This window comes from Hemitrygon akajei, chromosome 2 (genome assembly GCF_048418815.1).
Source record: "Hemitrygon akajei chromosome 2, sHemAka1.3, whole genome shotgun sequence".
NCBI lineage: Eukaryota > Metazoa > Chordata > Chondrichthyes > Myliobatiformes > Dasyatidae > Hemitrygon > Hemitrygon akajei.
This window is the reverse complement of record NC_133125.1, coordinates 64453812-64466370: the sequence shown is the minus strand read 5'-3', so window position 1 is coordinate 64466370 and position 12559 is coordinate 64453812. Positions and strand designations below refer to the sequence as shown.

The 12559-nt window shown below is 36.9% G+C and overlaps 1 protein-coding gene across 2 annotated transcripts in view; it reads right to left on the bottom strand.

Annotated features, from left to right (window-relative positions):
• zcchc7 (zinc finger, CCHC domain containing 7) overlaps positions 1 to 12559 on the bottom strand; it is a 243492-nt gene that overhangs the window by 78576 nt on the left and 152357 nt on the right. For both annotated transcript variants that reach the window (XM_073024013.1, XM_073024018.1), the window contains exons 5-6: positions 3118 to 3288; positions 136 to 171 (exon numbers count right to left, since the gene is read on the bottom strand). In XM_073024013.1, the coding sequence (XP_072880114.1) occupies positions 136 to 171; positions 3118 to 3288 (207 nt within the window). The remainder of the gene's footprint in view (positions 1 to 135; positions 172 to 3117; positions 3289 to 12559) is intronic.

Here is a 12559-nt window from a genome sequence, read left to right as displayed (position 1 = left end):
TTAACACCAAGTCATAGCATATGAATATAAAATCAATAACTTTGCCCGTAATAATACATGGTTAAAACTAAAAATGCTGTCACATACTTTAACGACAGTGAAATTAAAATGAGGACATGGTATTAAAATGGTTACCGTTAAGTGGTACTGTCTCCATATTTCAGGACAAGCCTATAAGAAAAAGGGGGAAAATACAATCAGCTCAGGGCAACAGATACATCAGCTTATCAGGGCAGAGGTTTTTGTCTAATAAACAGCCACTGATCTTTATTTGAAAATGGTCTGACAGAAAAAGATTTCATTGGAGCTTTAGAAATGCAAGCATTTCTGAGCAGTTAACAGTTTAATATCATTTCAGATGACAATTGTTAATATATCAAGGATCTAAGGTAGCCAATGGAAATTAACAGCAGTTCTTTGATATACTTAGTGAAGCGTCTGGACAAAGGGAAAATTTAAAAAAACTCTCAATTCTGGTCAAATGATCATCAGATACAGACAAATACAGTACTTGAAGTGAACTTTGTTCTGAATCCCATCAGAAGGATAACAAGTAGTAACCTTCTAATGAAGAGCAACAAGTCATTAAAAATGTTCTAAAATAAAGATCCTAAAAATGAGTGTTTCATTAAGAATTCTGTGTATTTTCAAACTAATGGAATGACCTACTGAGACTTGCATATGAAATTGTTTTAAGTTTAAACAATTACTTAAACAGTATTTTACATTATTAAACTCCAAAGGATTATTTGAAGCATTCAATTTTACTTCTGATCAAAACAGCATCCACTTATTGTGCAAAATGTAGAACATGTATGGAGATTAGGAACTCCTTTCGTAAGACACTGCTGATAAATTTCATTTTAAATTTCTTACAACACTTCAAATTTTGTTTTTTAAAAGCAACAATGGATAAGAAAAATTAATCCTCTAAGGGAACATCTATATCCTAATTAGATAGGAACAAAAGCTTTAATTTACATTGAATCAATTACTATAATAAACTTTGCTTTGTGATTTCAGATGTTGATCTGGTTTTCTCTGATCATAAAATAGAAAATATTTCTATTTCTATCAGAAATAGATCAACAGATTTCTCAAAATACTATTTGATTTTCATCCCATTTTTAAACAATTTGAATCTTTAACATAGATGTATGAATTTAATGATGAAATCATTCAATTTTTGCAAAAAATGAATGAAACCTTTTGTTTACTGCATTTCAGACATTCAAAATGACATCATCTGCTTCACTACAAAAATGCAGAATATACATGTGTTATCCTTTTTGTAAATGGAACCCACTTTTAAAAAAACATGGATTCGTCTTTACTACAGGCCGGCTTTTAAGAAGATGCATGGGTTAAACTACCCTCTGATTCTTCATTCATTATCATTAGCTATTAACAGAAGGATAATAAATGCTGGCCTTACAAGTGAAGCTAGAATCAAAAAACAAAGTAATAAAGGGCACATTTTCTTGCTGGAGGTTAATTTAAAATGTACGTTAACACTTGAATCACAATCAAAATTTCCTTCCATTTTCTTGAACAGTGACAGTAGGTCATAGCTGAGATAAATAAGGGGTGCTCCATCTGCCTTCCATCTAAATATTGTCTTTATATAAACACAAAATTGTTGTTGATTTTGTCAATTCTCCCTTATTTTTTCTCCTTACAGTTAAACACAACTGTGTTCACTCAATTTGCATTTTCTGCTCTTTTGGTGTGTGCTAAGTATTTATTTTTGTATCTTCAGCAGGATGAGTACATTTGAAAGTTTTCAAGATATCGCTGCAGAAAAATTCCTTTCTGCCTCAGCTCACATTTTCTCTGTATAATTCATTAGGTGTGAATTACAATTCTAAAAAAAATAAAATACAGCCTTTTCATCTGCTGTTTAATTCCTACTTCCCTTCTCTCAAATGTGAACATCAAAGAAAATAAAAAACACAATTTTGAACAGGCCCCGACAGCTGACAGAGACTTGAGTGCTCAATAGACAGGGCCCTTGCCACCAGTTCGCATATTTCCACAACAATGAACAAACACAAAACAGCACTAAATGGCCTTTCCTTCATCCAGCTATCCTTAGACAGTCGTCTGTCTTGTACTAGAGGACCTTTATACAAAATCCTGCTGGGAAAAGAACAGAGGAAATCTTAACTAACTGTTTTGATACTTGCAGGAAAAGGAAATTCCTAAATTCATATACAAACAAGCAAACTTTATTACTTGTAACTGCAAATGGATAAATTAGCAAAAATTCTAATTTGCCAGTAGGTCTCTGGAAGAAAACATTGCTGTGATGACTGACAGGGCTTTCAGAAAATATGTTCACAATCACAGACAGTGAAGGCCATGACCTAGATCGTTTAAGAGCTTGTCTTGTCAAATTATCAAAAGCTTCTTCCTTTCTGAATAAAGAGTGACATAAGTGAGTGTCAGGAAACGGCACACTGACATGCAGAGCTTACAATAACAGAATGCACGTCACATACATGCATAACATTGGTATTGGTAATGGCAGGTCCTAATGAGTGAGCGACTTGCCCAGGAGACTTGGGACCCTGCAGCTACATCCGTTCCACTCAGAAAAAGTCTTGCAGCACTAACTGATCTGTGGCATGGCACCAGGACTACAATCACTGTAGACAACTTACATTTCTATTTTTACTGCAATCTCTGGTGTTTTGTCAGCTTGCTTTTTGTTCAGAATGCCCCACTGCATGCTGTAAGTCAGCTCAACACAGCAAGGTCAAGCCCTCTGGAAGTTGCTCTATGGGAATCAGTGAATTTGTTTTACACTTCAGTGCTGCAATACATCTAATCAACCCATACCCTTAAAATCTAAATACCTTTAAAATTATTTTGTGCTGTACCAGCATTCATATTTTAAAAAGCATTGCAATGTAGAAGTATAAATCTGAATGTAGTATCAAAGCATTCCCCATGAACAGCAGGTCGGAATTTTAAAAATATTGCAATTAGTAAACAGAAAGAACACAACTATAAACAAAGATATATGACCAAACTGATTTCATGACTTTTCCCATCTCATTTTAAATAGCTGTACCATCGACAATCTTTGTGTCTTAATCGAATTAAAATACTTACATCAGCATAGTGTCCGGTCATACTACAACGATGACACTGTTTTTTCCAGTATGCCCTTTCAATGCAGTTCTTAAACCAATGACCAGGCATATTGCAGTTTGTACAATATCTCTCTGGGCAACATCTCTGAAGGTGACCTCTAACTCCACACAGACAGCAAGAAGGCAATTTCTGCAAGGGAAAGAAACTACCACTTTTAACAAATAAAATAAAACAGATTATAAAATATTACTTTGTAAACAGACATCAGAGCTGAGAACTGCCATTCACCTTCATTTCCTTTAGCTTTAGTTTGAGTTACTTGGCGACTGTTCTTGAAAATTCAAATATGAAAATAGATGTAAAACTGTCAAAGACAAGGAACAATGTAATTTTGTGTTTATAAATTTAGACTATATAAATGCAAATAAAATGCTGTAAACTTGAGAAGTATATTTAATGAATTTAAACCATAGGCTCTTTTAAGAATTATCTTTTATCGGTGCAGCCTATTGTTTTGCGTTTTGCCAAAATGGCAAATAATGGGATTAAAGCTTTATTGTTGATGTAAGTATTATTTCATTTTATATCTGCAAACAGCTGAATAATATATTTAACTGGTAGAGCTCCTATCCTATGACTTAGGATATGCAGCTTTATGACAAATAATTGTCATGAAAATATGTGGAAAGAAAAAAAAATCACTGAAAAACTGGAACAATGGTGCATGAGCATTGTCCTGATTTTCAAAAGAAAAACATTTCTCAGAGAAATGAGGATAAAGGGGGCAATGTGAATTGGCAAATAATTCATGACTAGAAAAATATACAAATATAAAAATTGGACAAAAACAATCGGGCAACTTGAATGGCCAATTTTAAGGCAATTAAAAATCATTTACAAAAATGAAAGTGTTCTGAGACAGAGCCAATAATGCCCACAAAGCTTTAGAAATGGGTCCCACGGATCACATGGTGGCTTACATATTACATTGACAGCTCTCATCATTTTGTGGCTGCATTTTAAGGGTCATGTTCAGGGGTGGGAAAGCAACAATATTTGCAACTCCCAAGGAAGAAATTCATTTTTAATGTGCATTCCCCATCCTAATCCACCAGTTTTCAGGTTATACAAGAGGTGGGTAGGACACCAGTGAATTCTCAGAAGAGACTAGTCAACAGACCTTTTAAGAAAAGTGCTATCCTCTTTGAACTCAATTTTCAGGACATGGATTTTGTGTGTACTTGAAGGTCAGTAAAAGCATTTTCTCTTCAGAGATAACAAGTGGCACAAAGTCATGTTTATTTGTCACAACAATTAAAAGGCCCCATGGTTTTGAATTGATTGCTGCCTCTCAGTTCCAATCCTCACTCCTATGTTCCAGTATCTCCCACTCATGCTGCCATATCCCTCTTTCCCCGGTGTGCATCTCAGCCCATTGCACATTCAACCATCCCAACAAAATCCACCCCCTCCCACCAGCCCCTTTCCAAGCTGCATTCTTCTGACACACAGAAAGCTTGTAAATATGACCTGGTGACAAGTGAGAAACCTAATATTTGAAACTACCTTGTCAGTAAATTTGTAAGAAAATTGCAACTTTAAAATTCCTTATCCACAAATTCCCTCAATACTTTTCTCAATTCCAAATAAAAACTTGGGACTTTAATTTCAATAAGTGTATTTTCATTACAGAAGTTAACTGGCTCTTATTAAGTTTAGACAATAAACTTGTTTGTTTGCTTGTTTGAAAAAGAATTCCAAATTACTCAAGTAGAGGGATACTGGTGCAGCTACAGTACGTAAATCTCCTTTATCAAAGAAAAAAAAGGATAGAAAGAAGTTAAGCAAATTACTAAGGAAATAGGATGAGACTTCCAGAAGAATGACAGCGGAGAAGTGTGCACCTAAGACAGCTGGAAAAAGCAGGAAGAAAGAAAGAAAATTATTCAAAAGAGCTAACAATAGGTTACTGTAACCCACTGATTTTTGAGGTCAGAAGAATAAAAGTAGAGCATCAAGAATATTTTAAGTTTTTTGAAGATCAAAATTGGCCCTTAATTAACTCTGAATGTCTTTGAATATTGAAGAAAGCCTTACATAAGAGAGTAAAAATTTAAGTGTGGGGGCTCACTAGCTGTCAAGATTGTCCTACTGGTTTAGCAAGCAACTTGTGCTAAGTTAACCTAGGCCACACTGATGTGCTGGAAGTGGCCTCTGAGCAGTAGACTGTGCACCATGAACTGCAAAAGATAAAGTAGTGTGCTGTTGATCACTGGCAAACTAACAATCTCAAAGCATTTGAAGGTACCTCAAGATACCTCACGGCCCCAACCAGAAGCCCTGGCTGAACGCAGAGGCGCGCTCTCAACTAAAAGCCTGGGATGCCGCTTTCAAGTCAGCTCTCTGAACAGCCAGGAACGCCTCATCTTAGGCATCAAGACAACAAAGACTGTCTACGCAGAAAGAATTCAGGAATACCTGTCTGATCATCAGTGTATGTGGCTGGGCATGAAGGGCATTACTGAGCACACAAGGAAAAACCGCATCAACTGTACCATAACTCCTCTCTTCCTGATGCTCTATACAACTTTGAGGTATGCAACACAATGTCAGCCATGAAAACTAGTATCTCCTAGGTATACAGCCACTGCCTATAACAGCAGGAAACATGAGAAGGGCCCTGGAGGAAGTCAGCCACCATAAGGTAGGTGGGCCAGACAACATTCCAGGCCAAGTACTCAGGAAATGTGCACCGCAGCTCACTGACGTCTGCATGGACATCTTCAACACTTCGAGGCTGCTGCCTCCACTTTTCAAATCAGCCACCATCATCCCTGTACCAAAGAACTCTACACCTTCAGATCTAAATGACTATGCCCATGTGGCACTGACACCAGTCATCATGAAATGCTTTGACCCACTGATAATGGCACACATCAGGAACTCCATTCCTGCCACATTGGACACTCACCAATATGCTCACTGACAGAGCCAACTCTATGTCAGATGCCATTGCATTTGGCATGCAACTGGCCCTGACACACCTAGAAAAACAAGGACACTTATGTCACAATCTGATGACATGACAGTGGTGGGCCTCAACACCAACAGCGATGAGACTGCCTGCAGAGAAGAGGTGGAAGAGCTTGAGGCTTGTTGCTAGGCAAATAACCTTTTCCTTCATGTCAACAAGACAAAGGAAATGGTTATTGACTTCAGGAAGACTTGCACCACTCACACCTCTCTTTACATTGGCAACACAATAGTGGAAACTGCAAGCAGTTTCAAACTCCTGGGAGTGCATATCACACACAACCTCTCATGGTCACTGAACTCAGTCAAGAAAGATCACTAACGTCTCTATTTTCTGAGGAGGTTGAAAAGAACTGGATTTTGCACACCCATACTCATGTCATTCTACAGATGCACAGTAGAGAGCACCCTGATAAGCTGCATCACGGCTTGATACGGAAACTGCACTGCAGTGGGCAGGAAAGCTCTACAACAGGTGTCAAAACTGCCCAGCGTATCACCGGACCAACCTACCCACCATCGAGGACTTAGATACAGAAAGGTGCCGGCTAGTAACATCAAGAAGGATTCCACATACCCTGCTCATGGACTGTTTGTCCTACTCCCATCAGGGAGGAGGCTACATAGCATCCGTACACACATACATAACAGACTTAAAAACAGTTACTTTCCCCAGGCTCCAAGTATGATCAACACCTCCGCCCACTAACTCCACCACTACTTTATTATGTCCCATTAGTTACTTTATGTACTGCCTAGCATCATTTTATGCACATACAATCGATCTATGTATAGATATGTATGCATTTATATTTATTGTGTGTGTTTTATTTACCTTTTGTGTTGTTTTTTGTGCTGCATCAGATCCGGAGTAACAATTATTTTGTTCTCCTTACAATTGTGCAAAGGAAATGACATTAAACAATCTTGAATCTCTTGAATATTCCCAAAAAAATTTCATTACACATACAAGTATTGTCATTAATGTTAAATCTTGCTTGCAAACTATTAACATGGGCTTACAGCTAAAACACTGGGCAAGACCTTGCTCCTTAGGGTGCTTTAGGATATTGCATGGTGTTAGAAGTCTTTCAGCTGGAACTATTTTCAGATAATTCTATTATTACCTTACTATTGGATTTTTAGCACTCATACACCAGAGCTACTATGTGCCTTAACCAATTACAGGAATTGGTTTATCAACAGAAACATTTGAACTGTAGAGAACTGTGCCAAACTACTCCTTTATTATTCCGACTGGTACACAGACATGCAAAATTCATAGGCATACTATATAATTTTAATGTGATCTTTCATTATCACTCTCATCTTAATTGGTGTCCCTTTAATTCTTTCACACCGTCTCCCATTCCCTGTCAAACAATTATTGTGCAGTCCAATACATTTAGAATGTTGTTGGCAGAAAGCAAAACTACATTTAGCCTTTATTAATCCTGCAAGTCCATTTAAAATAGGAAGCTTTGAATTACCAGCAAGTGGACTTGAAGCTCCTGCCAACCATCCTTTTACATTGGCTGGGGCACAGTTTATAAAATTATCTGAGAAGCTACCTCTCCATCTCAATTTTTCAGGACCAATTTTTGGGGGGGGGGGGGGGCGGGTTTGGTAGGGCAAGTGCTGAACAGCAAATTATTGTTCATTCTCCACTGGGATTTTATAGGTTTAAGAGGAAGGAAGAAATGAAAGCTAACTATAATGATCAACGTTTGCTCAGAATCTGTATTAAGTCACAACGTAAATTTTTTCTGATACAACTGTCATTTCAGGAGTTTATGTAGGCATGGTGAATAACACTGGAGGTAAAACAGAAGGGGTTGGTTATTTCCATTTATTTATCAAATCATTGAATATCTTCACCTCCTCAATTTGTCATAGCATTCTCAAAAACAACTCTGGCCAACAAAATTTACGGCTCATCTAAAGGAAAAGCAGTTGGCGATTTAGTCCCGTGAGATAACTGATCTGTAACCCCTCTCAAGTTTTAACATTAACCTGGGATGTAATACTGAATGCCATTTGTAGATAAAAGCAGTATATTTTTTCCTTTGCACACAGAACTATGTGTTAACTTCACTTCTGGAAGACCTGGGTTTAATTTTAGACCCTGCCCTCCACTCCTACAGTTACCAAAGAATGTAAATTCTTTCTACTTAGCCCATCAATTTGTCTGGATATCTTGACAATGTTGACCGAATCATTCTGTAACCTTTCAATCGCACAGAGCAGTTGCCATACCAAACCATTATGCATCCAGATAGACTGCTTTCTGTGGTGCATCGATAAAAATTGGTGATGATAAAAATTGATACATGTTCCTTCTCATCCATGTGTAAAGAAGGGTCTCATCTCAAAACATCTATTCATTTCTGTGAATGCTGCCTGACCTACTGAGATCCTCCAGCAATTTTTTACATTGCAATGGGCAGCATTCCTCTATTCAAGGTTTCAACTTATTTCCTCATCCTACCACTGATATTTTAATGATCTTTGTGCTCCGATCCTTAACCTCTTTGAACTTCTACCAGATCTGCCTTTTCACTATCCAGAAAAATATCTGCTTATAATGAACTCTATCTGCTTCAATTTTTCCCATTCATGTTATAATGGTATTTTTTAATGGAATTTTAGCATTCAGTCTACCCACTTATAATGTCATTCATCTTTGTGGCACTAGCAAACTTGGACCTGAAGCTTTCTATCCTATTATAAAATAGTGTATTGTTGGGACCTTGTTGTGGAAGACCACCATTCACTTATGCTACCTGGTTCGCCGAACACTGCCTTTATAAACCCATATTGATAATCCAATTAGCTTTACTTCTTCAAAATGTACAGTGTATGTACTTTTTAAATACAGATTCTAATAATTTTAAGTAATGATCTTATGCCCCAACTATGAACTTTTGTCCTTTTACTCATTGACATGTTTGACAAGTTTACTCTGAGAAGTTTTGTCCCAGAGATGTCAGTTTTATTTGCATCTAAAAATTCTGTTTGCATCTTTTTATTTTTTCAACATCACAGATTTGAGCTTGTACAGGTTCATAAAACAACCTGCTCTATTATTTTAGTACAAAGAGTTCCAGAAAATTATGCTGAAAACACATTTTCCTGTCATAAGAGATTCTGCTTATCCTAATACAAATGAAAGCTAAAACAGATCTTAAAAAGGACTGCCTGTTATTGCATACTTATCTAATCTGCTTTTCTAGATGTGCTCATTACATACTTATCATGATATGCCCTGTGCCTAACGCCACTACAAACATAATTCCTTTGCTACTTCTTAATTATTCACACGAAGAATCTATTGCTCACATAACTCCTGTAAATACTTCTTTAGAATTTCCCTCCTTCCCCAGACACTGCTAATTTCAACTCACAGGGCAATGCAATTCCACATTCATTTCCCCTGTAACCTATGCTCCCCACATTCCCATCAATTTGGCCCAGATTTTACACACTAGTGATCATATTTTCTGTTTAATCCTTCATCGCCAAAATTGTCTCCTATATTCCTCATCTTTCCTTGTAACATGCATATTTGGTTTCTAGTTTACAGGTATGTTATAATAACAGTCACCATATCACGTATTTAAACTACCTACCACTACTAGTCCATCTATTTAACCTTAAATGAGTCATTTCACTCTCCTAGTTTAATTACTTTATTATCAATTAAAGTTTGGCTACATCTTTAACAATAAATAGGCATCCCTCCAGTTACTAACCACGGGCCTTGAAATTATTCACATATGTCAGTTATTGCGTGTACATAAATCGATGCTCTTACACTCTTTTCTAAAAGTTGGAAAAGGATGGCTAATTGGTTGCTGTTGCTGACTCTGCCATTCAACATGATTATGATTTCTTTTACCTCTCTGCTACTTTACTGTACTAAACCCATTTCACTTGCTTCCTTAATATTTAATAATAGATCAATGTAATATTTTAAGGACTCTCCCTTCTCTAAATCAGTAACCTATATAAAATAGTGTTTGACTGTATTTTGGATTCCATTCATATTCCAAGACTCCAATTTAAGGCAGGAATCACATACCATAGTTAACTGATTGAATCCTGAATTTTAAAGCTTTCAATCATTTAACTTAATCTAAAACTTCAGCATGAATGGCCAATGTGATACTTAACTATCTACCATAAACATAATTGTTTTTAATCAATGAAATGGAGTAGCTCAGCCAAAGATAAATTTCACTGACATTGAAAGGAATTTGTTTTATACATGTCAACTTGGAAAAAAATCTCCATGGCAATCTTAACATTGGCCCATGCAAGTCCTTTCACTTTTCCCTTCTAATAGCATAAATGTACACACAGAAAGTAAAATTTGGAAAATATTGGTCTAATTCTGCTATGTCTTCTGGTCTTATAAAAGGTCAAGCAGATAGAATTTACGGTAGTGCACTCGTAACATTGCTGTCTCTGTAAACTAAGCAGCAAAGAGCCAGGAAAGGAAAGAGAGTTAATGTTGTTCCACAAGGAGAGGCAGGTCAGATTTATGATGTTCAGGAGATTGAAAGGCTGATATGATTGATGCTGAGAAGAGACTGCCCTGATTGGAGATCTCCAATTAGGAGTGGGGGGTGTAATCTTAGGATGAGGGATAGCCCTTTAAGATGAGGAGCAAATCAGTCAGATAATTGAGATACTTTGGAGTTCTCAAATGTAGAGCACTATGGATAGTCAGTCTTAAATAATTTCAAGACCTGGGCTAACAAATTGACTCTTGAAGGAATCCAGAAATATGACATGCAGAGATGGAGAAGAGACTTAGATTTGAAGGGGTGGTATAGTATTCCTTTCTTATTTCACATTCTTATGAGTTCTGAAATATAATTAAGTATTTACCACAAAATTCATCACATACAGTATTGCATAGCTGTTACAGTAAGCTACATCAATAAAGTCAACTATTTTGGTTTTTCTCTCAGTGTCAGTTTTGTCCTATCTAATCCTGTCATATATACCTTTATTTTTATTACTTTAAATCAGTTTCTTGAGACAGCAAGTTCCAACATTCTAACTTCAGTCAGTACAAGGAAGGTTATCTTAATCTTCTATTGGACAATTCTGAGGAGAAACCAGGAAATCATTCTTCACAATATTTTTTCTCCAATTAGTATAATTAAAATTAGATTATCATGTTACTCCCATAAAGCTGTGCATAAACTGGGTTCAAAAATTACTGCTATGGCTGCATTTCAAAAAGCACTTCATTGGTTGTAAAATGCTTTGGAACAAACCTTAAAAGATAGGAAGGACAAATACAAGTAAGAGTTAAAAGTATGTCTTTCTTTTCACAAAATATCTTACTTAATTAAAAATATACATCTATGCACAACTCAAGTAAAGATATGCTAGTCAACATTGTTCCAGTAAATGTATGTCTGATTGGAAACAGAGCAAACAAACAACCCCTCTAAAAACACACATACATTTTTATTTTATTTTAAGATACAATGCAGAACTGGCCCTTCCAGCCATCGAGTCACGCTACCTAGCAACCCATTTAACCCTAGCCTAACCAGACGACAATTTACAATGACCTGTTCACCTATTAATCAGTACATCTTTGGACTGAGAGCAAAGTGGAGCAGCCAGGGGAAACCCATGTGGTCACAGGGAGAATGAACAGACACCTCGTGGACAGCACTGGAACTGAATTCTGAACTCCAACACCTTGAGCTGTAAAGGTGTCGCTCCAACTGCCAGGCTGCACCTCAACAGATTGATGGGCTTAGAAAGGATTTATTTCAAAGCATATATTAAAAGGAGGCCATTTGCCTCACGGAGGAGTAATTTCAGTAGTTCCAATCCCTACCTTTTATTTCCCTGAACCCAGCAAATTATTCTCTCAAGATATCTATGAATTCCCTTCTCTGCCATTAACTTCATCTAGTGACAATTTGCAGCAGCCAATTAACATCTCTAAATGTGTTTAGAACATGGGGGGGTGGTGGCAACCAAATACCTTGAAGAAACATAAATAGTGGGAACATGCAGTCTCCACACAGGTAGCAGCCGAGCAGCCTGGGTCCCTGAGGTTTTGAGGCAGCACCACTGCTTGCTACAATGTCATACCTGTACCTCATGGCTATTTAGCTAGTGGTCGTAGACTGCATACCCTATCTGTGCCCCTCATGATCTTACATACCTCTATCATGTCACTCTCTCCAATCTCCTACAATGCAGTACAACTACTGCAAAATTATGTGTTTGAGTCATTGTCATTTGACGGAAACAGAAAACAAGTATTTATTCCTCACAAATTCACATCCTCTCTCAGCCTGCTAGATTTTGGCAACAAAGAATGAAATACAGTCAACTCTGAACAGAGAAGGTCAGTGGCTCTGTTATGTAATTGTGGATGATGGACAAACTG